The 22,975-nt window shown below is 40.8% G+C and overlaps 1 protein-coding gene across 6 annotated transcripts in view; it reads right to left on the reverse strand.

Moving 5' to 3' along the window:
* wnk3 (WNK lysine deficient protein kinase 3) overlaps positions 1 to 22,975 on the reverse strand; it is a 43,604-nt gene that overhangs the window by 4,728 nt on the left and 15,901 nt on the right. Inside the window, exons 3-24 of one of the 6 annotated variants that reach the window (XM_061736202.1) lie at positions 17,347 to 17,519; positions 16,301 to 16,521; positions 15,881 to 16,038; positions 15,600 to 15,688; positions 15,294 to 15,513; positions 14,459 to 14,780; positions 13,399 to 13,514; positions 13,082 to 13,270; positions 9,238 to 12,537; positions 8,565 to 8,608; positions 8,164 to 8,257; positions 7,955 to 8,071; positions 7,768 to 7,869; positions 7,625 to 7,670; positions 7,180 to 7,323; positions 5,025 to 7,081; positions 4,595 to 4,841; positions 1,496 to 1,581; positions 1,071 to 1,408; positions 513 to 748; positions 339 to 425; positions 86 to 249 (exon numbers count right to left, since the gene is read on the reverse strand). In XM_061736202.1, the coding sequence (XP_061592186.1) occupies positions 86 to 249; positions 339 to 425; positions 513 to 748; positions 1,071 to 1,408; positions 1,496 to 1,581; positions 4,595 to 4,841; positions 5,025 to 7,081; positions 7,180 to 7,323; positions 7,625 to 7,670; positions 7,768 to 7,869; positions 7,955 to 8,071; positions 8,164 to 8,257; positions 8,565 to 8,608; positions 9,238 to 12,537; positions 13,082 to 13,270; positions 13,399 to 13,514; positions 14,459 to 14,780; positions 15,294 to 15,513; positions 15,600 to 15,688; positions 15,881 to 16,038; positions 16,301 to 16,521; positions 17,347 to 17,519 (8,550 nt within the window). Of the gene's footprint in view, positions 1 to 85; positions 250 to 338; positions 426 to 501; positions 749 to 1,070; positions 1,409 to 1,495; positions 1,582 to 4,594; positions 4,842 to 5,024; positions 7,082 to 7,179; positions 7,324 to 7,624; positions 7,671 to 7,767; positions 7,870 to 7,954; positions 8,072 to 8,163; positions 8,258 to 8,564; positions 8,609 to 9,237; positions 12,538 to 13,081; positions 13,271 to 13,398; positions 13,518 to 14,458; positions 14,781 to 15,293; positions 15,514 to 15,599; positions 15,689 to 15,880; positions 16,039 to 16,300; positions 16,522 to 17,346; positions 17,520 to 22,975 lie in introns of those variants that run through there. The other 5 variants (XM_061736203.1, XM_061736204.1, XM_061736201.1 and 2 more) reach the window with 5 other exon arrangements.

A 22,975-nucleotide genomic window follows, 5' to 3' on the forward strand; every position in this document is an offset into this window, starting at 1 on the left:
TGCAAATGTGTTTATAATAAAAGATAAGTAATCTGTTTAAGACATAACATGACTACTTCTGCATTTTGATGGTGTGTAGACAAACCTCAGCTGAATGGCTCCAGCCTCCCAACTCCTGCACCTGCTGGATCTGCTTGATTTGATTCAGTGAAGGCTTGGGAGGGGCAGGACCCACTGTCTCCTTTGTCCAATTATCAACAAGCTTATGCAGTTCATCTGTGAATGTGCTTTTCCTTGAAGGACTCTGATCTGTGAAAAAAAATAATATCCCTTATGATATCACCTGAAAGGTATTACAGTAATAATCACTGGTTAAGCCCATGTGTGAGAAACGTTACCTCTCTTATCAGGCAGGGAAGTGCGATGCTCTGGGTTGCAGAATTGTGACAGTCGACCCTGTTCGCCACTGCTTGACTGGTGAGCTCCTAGAAAAGACATATTGGAAAGATTCACACAGAGCAAGGAATATAAACAAGGTAAAATGCTGAAGAAATAACTGACTTCAGGCTAACCAGAGTGTGTAACTCCATTGTTATCCATGTGGGAGTGAGGCCGGGGCCGGAGCTTGGCTTTAGCTTGCCTGGGCCGGCGTGGAGAGAGGGCAGAAGGTGCTGCAGGAAGTGGAGGGGTCTGGGACAGGGAGGCAGGCAAACTCTGCCTTTGGTCTTTAAGAGAACGAAGCTGCCTGTAGAGTTCCTGAAGCTCTCTGTTTTGCTGGGCCTGAAGGGAAACCACCTCTTTGATGTGCCTAAAGAGGAAGAGATTTGTAATATAAGGAAAACTGGCACTGCAGCCTGAACATGGATAAGTGCAAGTGGATGGATGGATAGATGGATGGATGGATAGATGGATGGATGGATGGATGGATGGATGGATGGATGGATGGATGGATGGATGGATGGATGGATGGATGGATGGATGGATGGATGGATGGATGGATGGATGGATGGATGGATGGATAGATGGATAGATGGATAGATGAAAACAATTTTCACAGACAAGAAGCAAGTTGTCTGAGGAATACATTTAGTAAAATAACTGCATAAATTGTTTTCTCTTCATTGACTTACTTCTCTCTAAGCGTGTGTAGTTCTTTTCTTAACTCTTCATTCTCCAGCTCACTTTCATCATCATCATCACTGCTGCTAAGCGGTGAGTGACTGTGGCCTATAACTCGAGGTAAGTGGGCAACTGTTGGGGTCTTCTTAGATTCTTCTTTATCTCCTTCCTTTGTCCGAGATTTCCTTCTCTCCCTTTGCAAATCAGGAGACACTGGTGAGCTGTCCGTCTGCTTTTCCTCTTTCTTTGTCTCAGTCCGAGTCACAGAGAAGCGTCCCACTTTCCTGTGAGTGCTGCCACGGGCTGATGGCCCGCCCTTTGGGGGAGAGCTCTGGGGGACTGAAGTCACCTAACAGCAGAAGATGTGAGAAATCCTTGATGCATGTTCAGACTAATAAAAAAAAAGTAGAGATACAATCACAAGTATTACTGCTACCTGAAAACGTCCTTTGCGTGTCTGAGGTGGATTTTGTGGTATCACCTCCTTCACATCTCCAAGTGCTCCGCTGCTTGAATGTCCATCTGATAAAGAAACAGGGATGAAAGACAAAAAAGGGAAGGCAAAGACAGAGACAAGAGCAGAGACACACGCATAGAAAAAGCATGTGAATGACAACATTGGCAAACACAGAAACAACACAGACAAAAACCCATCACAGTGAAACACACAAGTGCACACAGACAGACATGGGGCACAAACACAAGGCCACAGAGTTTAAGATCAACTGTCAACATTACACATAATCAAACATACTATATGCTCTGTTGATGCCATTATCTTAACTATAAACAACAAACCAATGAATAAAGGCAGGTTATTGCGGATGTTAAGTGTATAAGACAAATATATTTAGTGCATGTGTGAAGGAGTGGCAAATGCTTGTTTCGTTAAAAACAAAACTGCATTCATTAACATTCAAAAATCATAAAGTGGGATGGCAGCTATATACAACGTACCCCACCCACCCACACATTCACACTCTCACTCTCACGGACCCAGAAATATATATATATATATAAATATATATACAATATCACATCTGAGACCTGGCACATGATCAACAGTGATATCAGCTAGTGTGTTTGATATTTGCTGCATTAGCAAGTGGGATGTGAGATAATCACAAAATGATTCATGATAAACAAAACAAACAAACAAACAAAAAATAAAATAAAATGTGCAGTCTTACAGGTGTTACTTACAGATAATGGTCCAAAATTAGTCAGTCATGATGAATGTAACATAGAAGCTCAGGATCTAAACTACCGCTACACATATAACATATAAGCACAAATACATGCAAGATGCGTGAATAATTTTACCAGCATGATAAAGATCAGACACGTGAAAACCAACCCACGTACAAGCTTGATATGAATTTTCAAGCCCTGGCTTATGTCTGTTTAGTATACAACCTTGTTTTAGAAAAAAGCTGGGATACTGTGTAAAATTGAAATGAAAACAGAATCTAATAGTTTGCTAATTATTTCAACCAAATATTTTTTGGAAATAATACAAAGATACATTTTTTTAGTCATATATTTACTTTAATTTAGTCTGCACTAGTTTTAAATCTCTCTATTTTTTCAAAAGCATAACTTCATGAAGGTATGGAGCTAAATCTGTGTCATCAGATTTTGAAATAAAAAAGTGATGGAATTTCTAGCAATGAATATTTATGCATTGAAATTATGTATTTGAATGTTTTTCAATGTTAAAATATTAAACTGCAAAAAATTCAACCGCAAATAATTTAACGTAAAAATATTCAACCGCAAAAAGTTCAACCGCAAAAATTCAACCGCAACATCCGGGAACCCAAAGAAGAGTAATCGATTCTAAATTCAAGATCGGGAGCGTGTGTCAAGCAGGAGCTTGAATACAACTCCGGCTTGTCGGCTAGCATAGGGAGCGGATTTTAGCCATGTCCGATAATAATTGGACTTTGGCGAGTTTTTTAACTCTTCTATATGCCATCAGTGTGGTTTGTGTCTGTAATCATAAATAGACAGCTGACATTTGTCCATGAATTATTTGCGGTGAATATTTTGCAGTTGAATATTTTATCATTGAAAAACATTCAGATACATAATTTCAATGCATAAATATTCAGCTTCAACTTTTTTCTTTCAAAATCCGAATACAGATTTACTTCCATAATGAGGTCTACATTAAATGTTTTGATCAAAATAACACAGAGATACTGGCGTTAAGAGGGCGGGGGGGGGGGGGGGTCACCCTTTTCCACCATGTGTTTAGGGGTGGAGTGCGCCACTTGACTCCACTCCATCCCCATGACTTCAGGGAGGGGACGGTCTGGACTGCTGACAGAACAGTTTATCACCTAACGAAAAAAAACAATGCTGTTTAAAGTCATAAGTACATTTGAGGTTTGATTTAGCCTTACCCAAAATGCAATATTATAACTATAAAAGAATTCCAGCTTTTAATGTTCCAACATACAAATTATGGCTCAACAATAATGGCTCCTTCTTAGATGCTCAAGATACTCATATCATGTGCAACAATGATGCCCCACTCGCCCCACTCAGGGTTATCTAATTTATTTTAAATTTATCCTAAACACAATAGATGGGGATTTTGTTCTTTGTTCTTTGTTGAGAAAAAAAAATACATGAATTAACTTAATTATTTGTAAGACCTTAACTTTTTCAGTTGCTTCTTCCCATACCGTAACCGGTATGAAATTAAAAAAAGTCTCTTAAATTAATTATTGAATTCAATTTTGATTTACATTTTACACCGTGTTCCAACTTCTTTAGAAACTGGACTGTTCAAAAATATAATTTTACTCTACAATTATCATTAAATACTATTAAGGCAACAATTTATGTTCACAGCTGCATGCGCTGCATCATACTTATACTAAAAAATGCACATATATTTTGAAAGGTCAAATTTGAATTTATCTACTAAGCATCCATTTTAACTGCGTAATGAGTTGCATGGCGCTGTCTACACTGAGCCAGCCACTGGAGGTGAGAGGGTGAGGTGGATGCTCCTGGTTGTGCCTATGGGTTTAGGGCAATTAAATGAGATGTCAGATGAGGGCACATGTTCTGGACACACACAGCTGGGATTTACACCAGAGCTCATCTGCACTTGGAGCGATTCAGATTTATGTTGCCAACCTCTTCCTACAATGTGCCAATCTCCCACCATCCTCTATTGTTCTCTCCTATGAGTAACCAATGAAAAACAAAAGATTGGCAAGGAAATTAAATTGAGCAAAAAAGGAATACAGACAAAAAAAAAAAGGAAAAAAACAGTAATGTATGAAGCAATGTCAACAATGTCATTACATGGAGACTATGATAAATTAACAATATGCACAACTTAATCATTGAGTTGTAAACACTGCCATCCATTAACATGACTTTTCATTAATTCCTGAGGGTTAAGAGAGTTATTTTGCTATGTTAAGACTAGTATTAGACATTAGATTTAAGACCATGCCCCAGCACCCCATTCTCTCTCTCTCTCGCTCTCTCTCGTTTCCTAAGAGGACGCTACCTTGCTGGACTCTGGGCTTCTTGAATAAGCTGGCGGAGTGGCGCAGTTTGCATGCCCAGTTTTTGAATTTTCGAGTCCAGGATTTCTTGCTAACGGGATTTCTGATACTAGGACATGTCAGGTTTAGGCCAAAATATCCACCTCCTGCATTTTGCTCCTGCAGTCCAGGCCGGAGGGGGATCGGAGGCTGATTGGGGGGCCATGATGCTTCTCCAGAGGCACTGGTGTCAGAGTTTGGGGGCGCAGCCTAAAACAGTTAAGACAGTTAAGAGAGCCTGAATGGAGGTGAGTTGTAAAAAATGCTACCTCGACATTTATATATTGCAAATAATCACAGGCAGCTTTCAAGAACAGCAGTGTCAGATTTACACACCAAAATTCAGTACAGTGAGAGACACAATTGAGAAGCTTATCCTATGTATTCACTCACAAGAATGGTTGGTTCTCCGGGTACAGGTAGTCGCTGTGGGCCAGCAGAGTCATCCTGACTGAGGGGGGGTACAGAGGTAGGCACGGTGGATAAAGGAGAAGTGCAGGGAGGAGATGCTCCAGGGTGTTGCTCCACTGGGTCCAGCTCTACAGGGTTGGGCACTTTTAAACAAGCTTCCTCTCCCCTTCCATCTTTCTCTGGGTCAGGAGAGGTGGAGGAGGAACGGGAGGTGGTGGAGGATGTAGTAGAGGACGAGGAATGAGGAGAAGTATCAGAGGAAGAGGCAGGTGGGGCGAAAGGTAAGTGGTAGACTGGTTGTGGCTCAGATGACTCGTCACCTCCTGCTGATGTGGAGGCAGCTGATGTAGGAACGGAGCCGGTTCCAGCCTGTGCTGCCGCACTGTTGTACTCCTGATACAACAAGTTTCTAAGCTTTTCATCTAAAGTCTTTATACGGTTATCCACAAAATCAATTTTGGGAGGGCCTTCACTGTCTGATTCAGCTACAGAGGAAGGCTGAACAGGGGATGGTGTCATTGTGACAGAGAGATTATGTACAGGGGCTTCAGTAGTACTCAGATTGAGAGGTGCCAGAGAGGAGTCAGATGAAGGGTGAAAAGGGGCAGAATAGCTTCCAGTGTCCTCTGTCACACTTGTCTCTCCTGTAGACACCTCTGATTCTGACATCTGTAAAGAGGACTGCTTCTGCAGTGAAAACTGCTGGTTTTTCTGGGGTGCGTCCAAGGCTTTACCCATCTTGCATTGATATTCCGACTGTTGCAACGGGTTCTGTGACTGTATATGTTGTGCCAGCTCAGCAGGCACTTGGGTTTGTTGTAAAACCTGCTGTTGTGTTACAGGACTAACATTTGGCTGGAGCTGATGTTGAATAAATTGTTGACTAATTGTGGAGGGCAACATCTGGCTTTGAGCTGCAGCACCCATAAACAACTGATGTTGCTGTTGGTGAAGCTGTTGTTGCACCATTTGCTGTTGCTGTGGGTGCATTGTCTGTTGCAGGTTTGCATGTTGCCGCTGTTGCTCATCAAGGTGGGCCTGTTGCTGGAGCGCTACAGCAGCTTGGGGTGTGACAACCTTCTGTGGTAATTGCTGAAGATGAAACTGTTGCTGCAGCAACTGTGGGCTATACTGCAATGTTTGCTGTTGAACAGATGTTGGTTGGGTCTGCTGCAGTGGCAATGGTGGAAATAACTGATTAAGTGGTACCGATTGTTGTATCAATTCTGTGTGATCTATTTGAGGCAGCACTTGTATCTCAGTCAACTGTTGTTGAAGTGGTATTTGCTTTTGAATTAGGTGCTGTTGCTGCAATTGCTGGAGACCCTGTTGTTGTGCACCTTCTTGCTGCAGTGGGAGTTGTTCTTGGCCGAACTGTGATAGCTGTTGTTGTGGTCCTGGCTGCTGTATCTGTTGTTCATACTGCATTGCCTGAAGTTGCTGTTGAATAGGGGGTGCCTGTTGCTGCAGTTGCAGTTGGGTTGGTTTAGCCACCTGGGTAAAGGTCTGCTGCTGCTCTATGCCAAGTTGACTAACTGCAGTAGACATCACTGCAGAACCCGGAGGCGAATAAAAAGAGGTTGCAGACTGGTGCATGGCAGATACATTTGGCCTTGGTGCAGTCATCATGGGATCCCCTATATTTTGACCTACAGTGGAGGAAACGCTGGCAACAGGAAGGGTTAGATTTTCAGGAAGAATGGTGGTGGGTGAGGGAGCCAGAGTTGTAGAGGTGGACAAGGTGGGAACGTTAGTGGCAACATGTATTCCTATGGTTGAAGAAGCACTGGGAATTTGCTCCACAGAATCTGAAGTAAGTACTGGTGATTCAACAGCACTTGGTGCAATGAGGGGGGCGGAGGCTGGTCCAGACAGGGTTTCACAGCTGGTAGTTTGTGAAGCAGGGGTCTCTGGGGCTGAATGGACCATGGAGGTAGGGACTGAGACAGTGGAGACTGAGGAAGAGGTGGAAGAAAGCGTGGTGTAGGAGGAAAAAGGCATTCCAGTCAAAAACTCCACACTCTGGGATCCATCACCTTCTGTTGTTGCAGAGAAAAAGACAATTAATTTCTCTTATGCTATTGCCTGATCCATGTAAACGAGCCACAGCATTTCAAGAACTGAATTTTGAGCTCACCCTTTTCCCTCTGAGGATAATGTGTTTCTGCAGTGGATGGGGGTGTGACTGCTCCCTGGCTGGAAAGGGAGTCTCTATGACGAATGGTCTGGTTGATAAAGAAACGCCATCGTCTCACTGGGGAAGAATGGGGGACTGAGTCTACTGAAAATACCGTAATGGTAGTTTAGCACTTGTTAAAAGATACATTATAGCATTAACAGCATTATTTTCACACACACATATATATACACACACAGATACATGCGCACACACACAGACATACACAGATATGTATATATATATATATATATATATATATATATATATATATATATACATATACATATATATATATATATATATACACACACACACACACACACACACACACACACACACACACACACACACACACACACGCACACACATGAAAGTAATGCTGTTAATGTATGTATAAACTTACCTGAGCTGGTGGGAGTGCTCACATGCAATTGATCACTTGATCCAGTCTGATAGCGAAATAAATAATGAAATTAATTATTATTTTCAATCAACAAAGCAAAGCTAGAGGTAAGGGCGACAGATGACAGATGTACATCAACATACCCGTGCATGTGTCTGAAGAATTTCCTGTGCTTTCTTAACTATTGCTCTGAGCTCCTCAACAAATTTCTCCTTCTCCACATCAAGGACAAAGTCCTCCTCCACCTGCAACATGTAACCAGACGGAATTCACACTATGCAATGGCTTTTATGCATGAGTGCAGACAACTGCAATACATAAGAAGTTTACCATGTAATCTGCTATGTCCTCAGGTGAATCCCCTTCAATATCAAATTTGAATGTAACCATCTTGTTGCTATGTGTCTCCAACTGACACTCTACCAAATTGTCCCCACTGTCAGACACCTATAGTTGTAGTAGAAGACAAATTAATGTTAATATATTAATAATCATACCATTACTGATACAATATATGAGCATAATGGTATGGTAATTACCTGAAGCATGCTCAGTTGAAACTGATGACGACCTTTCTTTGATTTCCCATTTGTCAAAAGCAGCAGGGTATCTTCACCATTAGCTGGGACAGACCTGAGAATGATATGGATGCTAAATATTGCCTTTGACATATATTTAAGGATATGAAATGTTTTCCAAGTATGAGCAATATAAACATTGTATTTAAGACTGATGATGTAACTCATCGTCTTCAAAAAATCTTTTGTACCTCTGCTCAGCTACAAAAAGCCTTTCATGTGAAATTAGGCTGGTTCGTTAAAAACAACAACAAAAAACTTTTTTGAGCAAATGTAGACATTTAGAATGTCTCAGTACCAAGTTTTTTCTTAGGAAAATAATGGTAAAAGGAGAAATCAGTCAGTGCTGATTTCATACATACCCTGATGAAAAATGATGTTCTGGATTTGTTGTGGGAGTGCCATCCTGCAGAGTGGCACATACACACAAGCAAAGTATACATACACAAAGAAAAGAAACACACAAATACAATGTCATAAAAATGTAATGTGCAAATAAAGCAAAATCAAAAATACTGCAAATGTGACATTTAATAAGAATTGTAGTTCTGCACAGAATTTACTAACACGCCTGACTGTAAACATGTGATTTACAATGATAAAAGGTGGCCTAAATCACGAGACCAGCAAGACAACAAATGTCCTGTTAGTAGATTTAGATGTTTCAAGGTGGTCAGAAGATCTGTGCCCTAAATCCAACTGAAAACCTTTACTGAACTGAAAAATGTCACTGGACTTTTATACTATTAAAAAAGCTTATATATGACAACAAAAAGATCCCTTCATCGCTGCTTGCAGCTTTAATTATTATTGTTTTTGGACATTTGATTAGAATATGTGTACAGTTCAATGAAGCCAATAATCCTGACATACTCTGCATATTGTTTTGCAAATAAATGAATTTGTTAGTTTGAATCAAAGAGATGTAGTCAAATCTTTTCCAAATATTTAGATTATAGGGTTCAGTTGGACAAGTATATAAGCAAAGCAAAATGATCTTGTAATTAATGCAGCAAACCATTATACTTAATGTACCTGAGCGGTGCCCAGTAGGGAAAGGTCACGGTCTTGCAGCAAGGCTTGGGGCAGATTGGGTGCGTTAGATTCAAGTGACTGATGCGCAGCAACAGGTGGAGGAGAGGTGGGTATAAAGTCAGCTCGCCCCGGTAAGGCTACCTGGGCTTCTGGTGGAGAACGAAGCTCTGCAGCAGGGGCAGTGGCAGGGTGTCGGGATGGGAAAGGTGCTAGTGTTGATGAGGGGCATGTGGTACGTGAGGGGCTGAGGGGCATTTGTTGAACAGGAAATACAGTTTGTGACAGAACAGGCTGTTCAGTTATTGGTGCATCTGTGTGTGTCTGAGTGTGAGAATGAGTCTGTGATTGAACTTGTGTCTGTGTTTGCGAGTGCATTTGTGTCTGAAAGCTGGTTTGTGTGTGGGTGTGAGCTGGCAGCATCTGTTTGGTGTGGTGCTGTGGAGATGAAGGGGCACTTGTGACTAGCTGACTGTAGAGAGGCAGGGTCCTGCCTTGTGACTGAGGGTCAGCCAAGTTAGTAGGGCCTAACAGTGCCGGGGGCTGAAACAACAGTTGGGAAGGTGGGGTGCACTGCAAAGGAAGCTGATTGTCTTCAAGAAATGTCATAGCCAGATTTAGAGAGACTGGTTGTTGGGCGGGAGTTGGGATAGGCTGAATAGGTAGCTGAACCTGAGGGGTGGGTAAGGCGGTTGGCTGCTGCACTTGAGAAAGATTCTGCAGCTGTTGCTGGTACTGCTCTGTAGACTGAGGCATAAAAGGCTGCGATATTTGTTGAATGACTGAAGGATCAGCAGTGTTTCCCGAGGACTGAAACTGATCCTGAACAACTGGATGTACTGTTGTTTGACCTAAAAGGGCCCCTTGCCCTGCCTGCATAGATTGAGGAGTGCCATTAAGGTTTGTAGATTGGATATCAGAAGTGAGACCTTCTATTTTAGTTCCAACACTTCCATCAGACCCAGGAGATAGAATCATCTGCTGATACTGGAGTATTGGTTGCTGATGTGCCTGCTGTGGTGTAAAATGAGTCATGTCTTGCTGTAAAGGTGACTTCATTTGTTGGGAAGGCTGAGGGGCAAATTGAAGGGCCAAAAGGTTAGGTGGAGGCCGGCGATGCTCCTGACAAGGTGGTTGGCCTTGAGTATGCTGTTGGAGTTTGGACTGAATCAGTCCTGGCATTTGAACATTTTGCTGAGTCTGGGTCTCATACTGAATCTGACTAGGAACTGAATCCACTGCAACTGGAGGTTGAACAGCTTGGCTTGGCTGGGTGGGTGTGGGCTGAGTATGGATGAATGGCTGAGCCGTTACCTGACTCTGTGGGGGAGCTACAAGTCCAGGATAACTAGTCTGCAAAGGAATCTGCTGGTTCTGAATGACTTGCATTTGTCCCTGGATCAATGTGCCCGGTGGAGTTACGTGGGCCTCACTTGTGACTTGAGGGACTTGGGACACTGATTGGCCTAAAAACTGAACTGGTATTTGGCCCTGCCTCTGGGGTTGAACCTCCCCTTGTTGTGTGAGGGCAACAGGAGCTGGCTGAACAGGGATCTGTGCAGCATGAATTGTCATGGGGACCTGGGCCTGAGAAATTAAATGCGTTTGATGCTTAATGGCCTCAATAGCAGTTGGAGCACCAACTGAAAGATGAGGTTCCATCACAGAGGTGAGATGTTGTGGCTGAGCAACAAAGGCTTGCTGCTGCATAAAAGATACATGCTGTTGATGATCTATCATTTGCTGTTGGGAGGTGTGCTGCGTAAACTGATTGGTTACTTGTGGGATACACAGCTGTTGTATATCAGTTGGTTGTTCAATGCTGCTTTGTGAAACAGGCACAGCATCTTGTTTTTCAATTTGCTGGAGTCGAATGATGGCAGCTTGCTGTTGCTGCTCTTGAATCGGCTGCTTCATCAAACCATGTTGCTGTAATATCTCTGCTTGTTGCTGCTGCAATATTACTTGTTGCTGTTGTTGTTCTAACTGCTGCTGCAACAGCGATTGCTGCTGCTCTATCTGTTGTTGGAGTTGTACTTGTTGCTGTTCTTGTTGCTGAAGTTGAGCTTGCTGTTGTTGCTGTTGCTGCTGTGGCTGTAAAATTATCTGTTGCTGCAAATGTAAAAGTGTCTGTTGCTGCTGCTGACCAATCTCTCGGATAAGAGTTTGCTGATGGATTTGTTCACTTTGCTGTTGCGTCTGATGTAATTGTTGCAGTATGCTTTTTTGTTGTTGTTCATTTTGCTGCCGCATCTCTGGTTCTGCTTGTGTTCCTCCTTCGTACTGCACAATTTGTTGATATAACTGGTTTGGCTCCTGCTGTGAGTGTGGTTGTTGCTGTTGTTGTTGTTCTAATTGATACTGTAAAAGTGCCTGCTGTAGTTGCTGCTGCTGCACTGGACTTTGTGGCTGCTGCCCTTGTTTCTGTTGCATAAGAGCTTGTTGCTGCTGTTGATCCATCAGTTGCTTGTGCTGCAGTGCCTGGTGCTGTTGTATTTGGGCTTGTTGCTGTTGCTGTTGCTGAAACAGTGCTTTTTGTTGCTGCTGATCAAGCTGTTGCTGGACATACAACTGATGTTGTTCTAGGAGCAAAGCCTGCTGCTGCTCTAGCTGTCGCTGCTGCTTTTGCAACAGAACTTGCTGTTGCTGAAACTGTTGTTGCAGTTGCTGTGATTGTATCATTGTTTGATCACAAGGATCACCTTTTGGTTGCTGTTTATAAGTCTGAGGTTGCTCCCCTGGCTGTGGAACTGGCATAGGCTGCTCCATACCCGTTTGTGTGGCCATCATGTGTTGCTGAGAAGCTGGATGAGCTTGTTGGACAGACTGCTGTGTGCACACCTGCTGCTGAGGCTCTTGTTGGTGTTTCTGTGCCGCTGAAGCTAAAAGTTTGTGATGATGCATTTCTGATGCTAACTGAATGGTATTAAGTTGTTGCTCAAGCAGAGGGGCCTGGGCCTCAATTTGCTGTTGTTGCTGCTGTTGTAGGGTGGCGGTCTGGGGATTCATCCCCATCTGTTGTTGTGGGACAATAGTTTGCTGTGGAATCATGACAGGCTGTGTTTGCTGGGGTACAGCATGAGGAATGATGTCAGCGACACGCATGGGAGTGGCAGGGTGTTGGATCTGCTGAGTGTGGGGTACAATGGTGCCTGCTAGTCCAGCAGGATCACTGACTGCCAGGGGTGCAGGGTGAACATTTATGGGTGCTTGTGGGGAAACAGGAGGTATATATGACTTTGAAGGTGCCATTGAGCCATGAGGAGTAGTAGTCTGAAATGTATCTGATGGGAATGTTTGTGACTGTACAATGACAATGAAAGAATGGTGATTGGAGTAGAAAAAGGGGAAAAGAAAGCAGTAGAAAAATTAGTTCAAGAATAAGGTTTGGCAAGGAGCAAAATTATGAACACTTAATTTTAATCAAGGGTTTCCCACAGTCCTTCAAAACAGATGCTGGCTGCCCTGTTGCAAATATGGATGGGCATATTTTAGATTAGAACAAATAAATGCATGTTAAGAGAAATTAATTAAAAAATATAAAATGTCAGAAAATAATTTTCACGTCACAATTCAATTTATATTTTTAATGAGACATTTAACTGTCTTGCTTCCACTCTTTTTCATTACCAGCTTCCTGGGGGAAACCCTGTCTAGTATTGCAACAGATGGTCAATAACACAACATTATGGGGAAGATTAATTTTGGTTATATGATATTCAGATATTATTTAAAGGAAAAGACCCAACATGTCACAGAGTAGTGGAACCATAACTGTACTTTTTAAAAATTTAAAATTAGACCTCTCATAGCCTTCATTTCAAACATGTATTATTACCCGTTTCACCTGATAATATTGCTGAGGTACACTTGGTGATACCTGTGGAACCATAATGTTGGGTTGAAGAAATGACTGGCCGATGGGTCCCCCTCCACTTTGGCCATGGGACATGCTGGACATGCTAACACTCTGCCCAAGAGGCACATTTGGAATGTTTCCGCTCTCACCAATGGGGGGCATTTGAGAATTAGTGTTCTGTCCCACAAAAATAATCAATGAAAACAATTAATTAATGAATACAATGATTACAAACAATAACTAATACATGACTAATACAATCAGAGCTGGCAAAGGTATACCAAAAAGGTGAATCACAGACTTACAGATGCCGTAGGGGGAAGAGCAGTCTGGGAGTGAGAGTATGACTCTCCATGCTGAGAGTAAGCCTGGCTCTGTCCACTTGCATAGGATTCACAGCTGGCAGACCCGATGCTCTCACCTTCTGCGTGAAAGACAATAAAAACATTATACTATGTAACAATGTAAAAAATACAAATTCTCTATCTCTCTACATACATCCATCCATCCATCCATCCATCCATCCATCCATCCATCCATCCATCCATCCATCCATCCATCCATCCATCCATCCATCCATCCATCCATCCATCCATCCATCCATCCATCCATCCATCCATCCATCCATCCATCCATCCATCCATCCATACATACATACATACATACATACATACATACATACATACATACATACATACATACATACATACATACATACATACATACATATTAGGGATGCCCCAATACCGATACTGGTACCGGGGCCGATACTGCTCTCATATACTCGTACTCGCAAAAATTCTCCGATACCACTTCATTGTTGTTGTAGTTACTGGTTAGTGACTCTGGGGGGGATGTTGAGCCGGCCTGCGGCTCCCCGGGTGAGTGTGCGGACTCACCCGCCGCTGCTCAGCCAGCTGTTCCGGTTAGCTGCTAGTCGGCTAAGCTTAGCTTGGTGATGAGAAGAGAGTGATACTGGCAGCGCCATTTCAGGCAAGATAGCGAAAATGAATGCAAGTGGGATGTCAGCAGTGTGGACATATTTCAGAATAAGGGACGACGACAGAAGCAAGGCAGACTGTGGGCTTTCGGCACGGTGCTTGGCCGGGGAGTTTTGTGTAAAATTGAATTTCTGTTGCAAATAAAACCTGTCTTACCTGTCTGCATTTTTCATTGCATTTTTAGCCAAGATATTTTTGTGGTAGAAGTATCGTATCGGTACTCGGTATCGGCGAGTACACAAATTAAAATACCCGTACTTGTACTCGGTGTGCAAAAAATGGTATGGGGGCATCCCTAATATATATATATATATGTATACATATAAATGACACATGTCACTTTTCATGAAGATGCATACTCTACCTGGCATACTAAGGGTTGTCCCACTGAAGATTTGTTGCTGCCTTACATGCTGGTCCACCTCAGGCAGCTCCTCAGACTCCTGCACTCCTCCTGCCCCTCCACCTCCTCCATGCGCAGTTGACCCTTGCATCAGTGAAGATGGGCAAGATGGGTGACAAAAGGCGTAGGAGGTGAGAGTAGAGTCTCTTCGTTCTTCAACGCCTTGCAGTTGAAGGAGCTGCTGCTGTCGACGCTCCCTTGACTTTTTGATCAGATTTACACGGTCCCGGATGGATTTCCCCACTACCTTGGCATCACTCTCATGGAAAAAACCTGACTTTACCTTTTGATTAAAAGAGACATAAAGGGAGAGTTAATCACTAACCGACTACAACTTAATACCTCATTTAAAATAAAGCTTCTTATCATAAAGGTTTTCTGTAACATTTATTTCTCATCTCTGTGATAAATTAAAGTCAAATAAAATCCATTGAAGATGCTGAACTTTCTGCTTGTTTTTGTAAGATACTGAATTTCCCAGCATGTTAATCAACTACGTCTATTCTAACTCTAATAGGTCTTAAAATTGCTGCAGTGGTGAGTTGCTCCAAGCTTGAAAGGTAAAAGCTTACATTGAATCAGATGGTGATAAGTTAACATGTAGCTGCAGTGTGGGGGTTTCTGACAAAGAAAGACCGGTTCTGTAGTGGCTGGCAAATAATTTTCCCCACCTGACATTTATGCATGCCTTAAAGCATTGCAGTCATTCCAAGCAAACCCTAAACCACACCTTACATCAAAGAAAACTCCTTCTAAATGTAAGTAAAAAAAAAAAAAAAAAAATCATCAGTCTTACCATCTCTAGAGCAACTTCTTCAGCACTGTCATTCTCCAGGTCGTAGCTGAACTCGATGGCCTCATTGTCCTTGTGCTTCCCTTTTAGCTTCTTGGGGTCTTCAACCCAAATTCGGAGAGCCAGACAGTCCTGGGTACCCATGTCTTCCTCTGCTAGCTCCACTCGGACACCCGTGTCCTCGCCAAAGAAAGCGTGGTTCAGGAGGTCTCGGATGGAGAGTCTGTCAAGGTGGAAAAAGAGACAAGGATGCCAATTCATCACCTGATCTGTCTCTGCGTGACAAATATGAAACTAAAACTCGCTTACCTTTGGCTTTTGTTTTGACGGATGCAACCTTCAATGATTTCTTTGATCTCTGGGTCATTAACTTTATCAAAACTGGCTGGCTTTATACCCTACAGAAAAATACATGAAAAAGGATTTTGTTCATGGGAATTGATTTTAATATAAAGTCTATTGTATCATTTAGGTCATTTAAGACATCCTTGAGGAAAAAGCAGGGACGACTTACAGTAAAAACATAACAATAAATCAGATGCAAATGTGCACTGAAATTCAATAAGAGTAATTTAGTCAAAGACACTCACACTTGTTACTTTGCGATAGATCTGAGCAGCATTTTGGCACTCAGAGTAAGGATATTCTGAAGTAGCCATCTCCAGCATGCACATTCCAAAGGCATACACATCCACAGACTCATCGTAGTGTTCCTCATACATCTCAGGAGCCATAAATTCAGGAGTTCCTGTTTAAACAAGACAGTGGTGCCTCATCCGTAACAACCCAAACAGTTAAAAACTACTTCATCACTTTTCAATTTTCTTCTGCGCTCTATATATTGCAAAGTAAATGTGTTAAGACTCTTCATATGGATTCTGTTTTGTTTCTATCAGATACAAAGCAAATTACTCTTTAAAATTTCTGAACAAAGTTGAGTTTTAAGAAAAATATATTTTTAAGACATTGATCAGATATAGATAGTTTTCTGGTCTGCATGTGCAACCTACCTATAACACTCTTGGCAAATGAGGTCCTCATAAGAGTAGCCAGCCCCAGGTCCCCTATCTTCACTGATCCTGTTGGGCCTGTTATGAAAATGTTGTCACACTTGAGATCTCGGTGGACAATCGGTGGAGTCCTGGTGTGTAGGAAGTGAAGTCCTTTCAGAATTTGCCTGCACCAGCTCCTTAAGACCTTGGGTTTCATCACCTTAAAGCGCTTCAGATAACTGTACAAAGCAACAAATGCAGTCAAACTCAAAATAACACTATTAACACAGGCAAACAGAATACAAAAGGTATTTAAATACATCTGAATTTCAAGTATTTTCTTATTGAATCATGGCACTTTAATCACTTTAATTTGTACACAGATAACGATAAGATTAATTTTATATCCACTATAACTCACTGAAATAAAAAGAACCAGCACCACAATGAATACACATCAGTACCACTGGAGGTTTGAGTTCTCAGTTAATATCAGTTAATCATGGAATTAGTTGTTTTAGTTTTCTTTAGCTTTTAGTCTCTATGGCTGCGTCCGAAATTGCATACTTCCACCCTAATGAGTATGCAAAATGAGTATGCGAGATTTTTTAGTGCGTCCGAAACATTAGAACATACTCAATAGTGTGCTCTATCCATACTCATTCTGGAGAAATGTATTATAATATTAATATTATAATATTCATATATAATAATATTATATAATGTCATCTTGTTTCAGCCAGGATAAATGGGAAATAGCGGAGCGCTGCTACGCTGCTACTGCTGCTGTGACACGTCACTTCCTCCCAACGGCAGAAAGTGACGTGTGCGCTCTTAAAAGTACGTCCGAATTAATGCACACTACTGATATTTACTCAAGTGTGCCGAATTTAAGTATACTTTTTAGTATATACTGTTTAGTATGGCATTTCGGACGCACAGCAGATCTCTTACAGCTAAAACTAAAACTGATTTGGATAAAAACGAAATGGAAAACCAAGACACAATAACAAAGATCTACCACTGAATAAAAGTCACGGACGATAAATGGATATTATACTAACGTCTTAAGTGTTCCTGATGTCATGAGTTCAGTGACTAGCACAATGCACTTTTTTCCACGGAGCACAGACTCCCAGGAATCATAAAAGCGGACTATGTTGGGGTGCTGAAGCCCCTTCAACATCTCTGCTTCTTCCTTGAAACGTTGCTGCTCCGCCTTGGTCAGCTTGCGGTCCTAAGATGAGAGATACACATCGTGTCATATGACTTGACAGTTAACATCTGCTTCCCTCTCTATTAGTTGTTTCAAAACCACAAGAACAACTCCATTTGTTTCTGTAATCCAATAAAAAGATCACTTGTCTGTTCATGGATTCTAAACATCAGAGTAACTTTACACTTCTCAATCATGATTGTGTAATAATCATGACAACCACTAGATGGTAGTAGCAATACAGAGTTGAAGCAATGCTTAGACAACACCCAAGCTGTAGTTTAATAAAACACATGTCCACTGCATCTGGCACACATCCCTAGTAGGGCACACAGAATGGACGCAGTAGCATTAGGATTCATTAGGATATGCATCATCACAGAGAACAGACGCCCATCGATTAAGCTTGTGTTAAGCAGTGGAGCATAGGTTACTTACAAAATTATTGTAGAAAGAATAATTTTGTATGTAATAATCATGCATATTTTTCATTATGTAATTAAGAAATCTCTGTATTTCCCTAAATAATTAGTGTTCTCAATAATACAGTCCCAAGACCAATAAAAAAAATTACAAAAATGATGTCTTTACATTTCCTGTCAGTACTTTCATGTATGGTCATGATGTGAAAATGATAAAATATGACTGCAAAGATTATATTTAAAATCAAATGGTTTAACTGACAAGAACATTTTGGTCGACTGTGCGACTTTGGCACCGTGTCAGTTTATACTTTTGAACTTGTCTCAGCAACTGCTGTCTCATATTTAAGAACAAATAAGAATTAGTTTCAGGCCATGGTCTATGTCTCATTGTTGACCTTGTTTCTTGGGTCTATTTATAGGTATGAAGAAAGTTTTAATGGACTACATGGACGAGTTTGTAGCCAGCTGTTTGTAGTAATAAAGACCCACCTCTATTGTAGATATCGTAAAAGCAAATGACAATGAACTATCAACAAAACAATGTCCCTGTGTCTGATAAAATATCTGAGGGAATAATGCCACAATGGCAGTCACTGTCACAAACGTCCACTATAAATAGCAGTCATCATAACACTTGCTTTCCATTGATCGATTTCATCGATCATGAACATGTTTTACACAAATCTTATTAAAGAGAAACATAGGCCTGCAGGTTTTTTTAGATAGAAATAAACAGATTTGTATGCATGTAATTTAATTCTTTATCATTGCTTCAAACCATATGATTTTCTTTTTTGTGCCTGCACTTGCAGCCTTAACAATTTATTTTGGTGTCTGTATAGTGTAGGTGTCTTTTGCGCTTTATGTGCAGCTTCGGTTTCCTTTTCTGGAAATACTAGGGAAGGCAATCCCTTCACCCCTCCCATTTCAACAAGGAAGGGAAGTAACAACAACAAAAAGACTGTTCCTTCTTGCACTATTATGGCCTGGTAGTTATAACCTTGTATGACACTTCTATAACAAACTGTGTCCATGTACTGTTTGTGCTGGTGTGTCTAACCATGCTCCTGTCTCAGTGTTGCCTGTCCTTACCTCACCGCACATTTCCATGTGACTTGTTTTAATGGCACTTTACTTTAACAGGAAGCATGGCTGCTGTTTGAGCATTTCTGTCCTCTGTCTCACTCCTCATATGGAGCATCACCTCACCTAACTGTCTGGCACAGTGTGAGGCAGAGAGCCTGCCTGTGAGCTCTTGTGTGCAGCATCTTCAATGTCTATTGTGTCTAGTTGAGTGCTGAATCAGACAGCCACAGAAAGTCATGCAAAGTTCAGTTAGAAAGACTGAGTCTAGACAAACTGACACAAACCTACTCTCCAGTGTAAATGAACTCAGACATACACGTACAGTCACATGTAAAAGTACAGCCTCTAGAAATCAAGTGAGGTTAAAGGAAGGTTTTTCGCATTAAGGCAACTAAAAAAACCTCTGGTCCTGACCTTAAAATAGAAAATAAAAAACTAAAAAACCAACATCATGTAACATGTTACATATTGGTGTCATTTTGTCACAGGACTTGAAGAAAGCTATGTATTAACAATTACAAAGAAACTTTGAAAGAAAAAATGAAGAAGAGTGAGCTAATATGTCTCCAGAATGATATGAGAGAGTGGTAACATCATACAGAAAATTATTACTTTAAACAGGTCCATCTGGCAGTTGTGAACAAAGTGAAGGCATAACTTTTTGAAGACAAAAACCACAACAAAAGCAACTCTGCAATAGATACAAGGACTAACACTTACTGACATGCTACAATATTCTTTCAGGTATTTGGTGAATACTACATTATTTTTTGTGTTTCTTTTGTTCTTGAAGATGTTTCACTTTAAATCCTGAAGAATTGATTGTGTTCGGGATAGAAAGGAACAGGACAGAAACATCCTCAAGTATATAATATAAAATAAAAATTAGTTATAAAAATTAGTATAAAATAAAATAAAATCCAGCTTCCTTGTTTCGAGCCTTCGAGAATTTCTCCTCCACCATTGTCGACTGTAGCTCTGAGCTTAATTCATCGTTGTTGATGCGTGACATAATGCCATAAGCAATACACAGCTGTCGCAGGAGACAACCAGAGAAGGAGACCAAAGCCAGTTTGGCTGATTTTGCCTATAGCAAGAACATAGGAGCGTGACAGCCAGACAACGCTTCCTCAAATATAATTACAAACTGATATTTTGTCATGAAAACGTATTCTGCGTTTCTTTAAATCAGCCAAATAGATCTTCTGTTTCTCTTACACAATAAATACACATACAGTACACAAAGTTGACAGTAGTGTCAAATAAAAATCCTAAGAATTGTCTTTAGAAATACAAAAAAAAACAATCTCTAATAATTATATATGTATTAATAAATGCATGCACGTATAAATCAATAATGTCTGGGCAGTTATTCTCACAAACACCTTAACATTTAAACAAAAACAGCTGGATGCTATGTGCACTCAGTTCTTGCTGTGCATTGAACAGCAGGTGGATAGCAATCATCACAACCATAAACAACTGAGCAAGGCTGTTTTTAACTTAAGGCCCTGTGTATATTTTCTCACGTGTACTATGCCAGTGAAGTTAGAAACACATAGTAGAAGCTCATAGTGTATTTTTACTTTTTCTAAAATTGGCCAAGACATCGTAAAATATAATGTAATAATGTAAAGCTATGATTTAAAGGTTTTGAGACTGTTTATGCTGCTTGAGTTTCCTCAGGCTGTAACTTGTCACTATATGATACCGCACAATACTATAATCCATACTTCATTGATAAAACAAGCAATTTAATATATTGTGCTTTCAAACATTCACATTATTTTGTTTGCACCTGAAAAACCCTGTAACATTATTTGTACATGCTGCTTTTGCAGACCTAAGTACAGCCAATTAGCAAAATGAGCAAGACCTTTTTTTTTGACTGAATCAGACATCTGGCAGTGCAGAAGGTCAAGCTGTGGGTTATAAACTAGCGTCATAAAACACTAGAGTAAATGGACAGGCAATGGCTTACAAGGCACATTTAGTAGATGGCAAGAGGTTGGGTCATGAATACGAAAACACGTGAGCCCTAAAACAGCAACTTTGGCAAACACTGCCTGAGTCTCAAATATCATCAGGATTATATTTAGGATGTTTTCCTGACCAAGGTAACTACAGTTGAAGAAACAGGGCTCAGTTAGAGCAGTGCCAACAAACAGAAAAGTGTCTACTACAAATTCATTTTTGTAAATAAATGAGGGTGCATGTTGACATGCATTCTGGCTGTAAGTGTGTCAGCATTTGAAAACCCAAGGTGGTAGATGGCTAGGATTAGATTACTCTAAGCTACAACAGCTCTAACAAGATAGACTGCTGCAAAAGGCCAGCCTGAACACAAGATTAAAATTCACGACCAGTGGGTCAGCTTCACTGACCTCTACAAATGCCTTAACCTATACACTACACTAGCAACTTTTTAAACCAGCACTTATTCACAGGAAGTGTCATTAACTCAATATTTTGAAGTGAAGACAGATACCTTAACTGCTATAGTGTATAGGTCTCCTATTGGAAGACTGCATTTCAGTCATACAGGCTTTTTAAAAAGGCATGCAACAAAATATGTTTATAAAAGAATCCAGCTGTTTTTCCAAAAGGGTGTGTCACCTGAAAACAGACCTTACTCAAACTTTTTTTTTCTCTTAGATAACATTGAATACTGATCATCTCATAACACTTGATTATAATTGGTTTTGATTTTATTCATATCTGATTAGGCTATACAGTTAACAGTATTGTAAACGACTAATGCTGTAAACAACAGTTACCAGTGTAATCTCTGTTGGAGGTTAGATAATAAAGACTGTGGTGGAAGGATACAGCCTCAGGGACACTTGCCAAATGGCTTTGACCCAGATGAAAATGTGTCTGGCCAGATTGGGCGGATCGATTCCAGTGGGGTCTGGTCAGTTTGGCGGTAGTCTGTTTGAATTAGTCTGTGCAAATCTTAGTTACACATCAATAATATGTCTCTGCTTTGTTTGGCCAAATCCAGCAGGTCTTTCACTATCAAAAATAGCCAAGTTAATCCTCAGTCCCTTAATTGCTATTAGTCAAACTGAGTAAAAGATTTGTTATTAGAAAACATCTACTAAACAATATATAGAAAACTCATCGGATACACCAAATGTTCATGGATAAAGGGTCCCCCCAGATAGCAAAAGATGTTAATTCAATGTAAAATTACAGTCAAAAAGGTTGATTTTTGGTTGAGGTCGACGATTGATGGGTGATCAACCATCAAACAATCATCCAATTCTAATGCTGACGTCTAATCAATGTTGAATCAACGTATTTTGTTTGTCGCCGACCAGGTTTCAACATGGATTCAGTGTTTTTTGCCTAACCATACTTCTACCTGGGCCTTGACTGTTGTTTCTAGGGGGTAGCACACTCAAAATATACCACAGAGATTGGAGAAGATGAGATCTGTCTCCAGGCATAAATTCCAACCTTTCAAAACAAATTAAAGGGGACCTATTATGAAAAAAAAACGTTTTTTCTTGTGGTCTCCCCTCAGCCTGCCAACTCAGAAGCAAGGCAAGGCAAGGCAAATTTATTTATATAGCACAATTCAACACAATGTAATTCAAAGTGCTTTACATTGAAGTAAAATAATAAAAAGCACAAGCTGTTAAAAAAAAAAATAAGGGCAGTAGAGTACAGCAGGTTTAATTTAAGAGTATGCTTCAGTAAACAGTAATGTTTTTAACCCTGATTTAAAGGAGCTGACAGTTGGAGCAGACCTCAGGTCTACAGGAAGTTTGTTCCACCGGTGAGGAGCAGAATAACTGAACGCTGCCTCACCTTGCTTGGTTCTGGTTCTTGGGAACCACAACAAACCAGATCCAGATGAACCTCAGGGGTCTGGGAGCTTCATAGGAACTAACAGATCAAGCATGTATTTTGGTCCAAGACCATTCAGTGCTTTGTAGACCAGCAGTAAGATTTTAAACT

Source organism: Cololabis saira, chromosome 12 (genome assembly GCF_033807715.1).
Source record: "Cololabis saira isolate AMF1-May2022 chromosome 12, fColSai1.1, whole genome shotgun sequence".
Taxonomy (NCBI): Eukaryota; Metazoa; Chordata; class Actinopteri; order Beloniformes; family Belonidae; genus Cololabis; species Cololabis saira.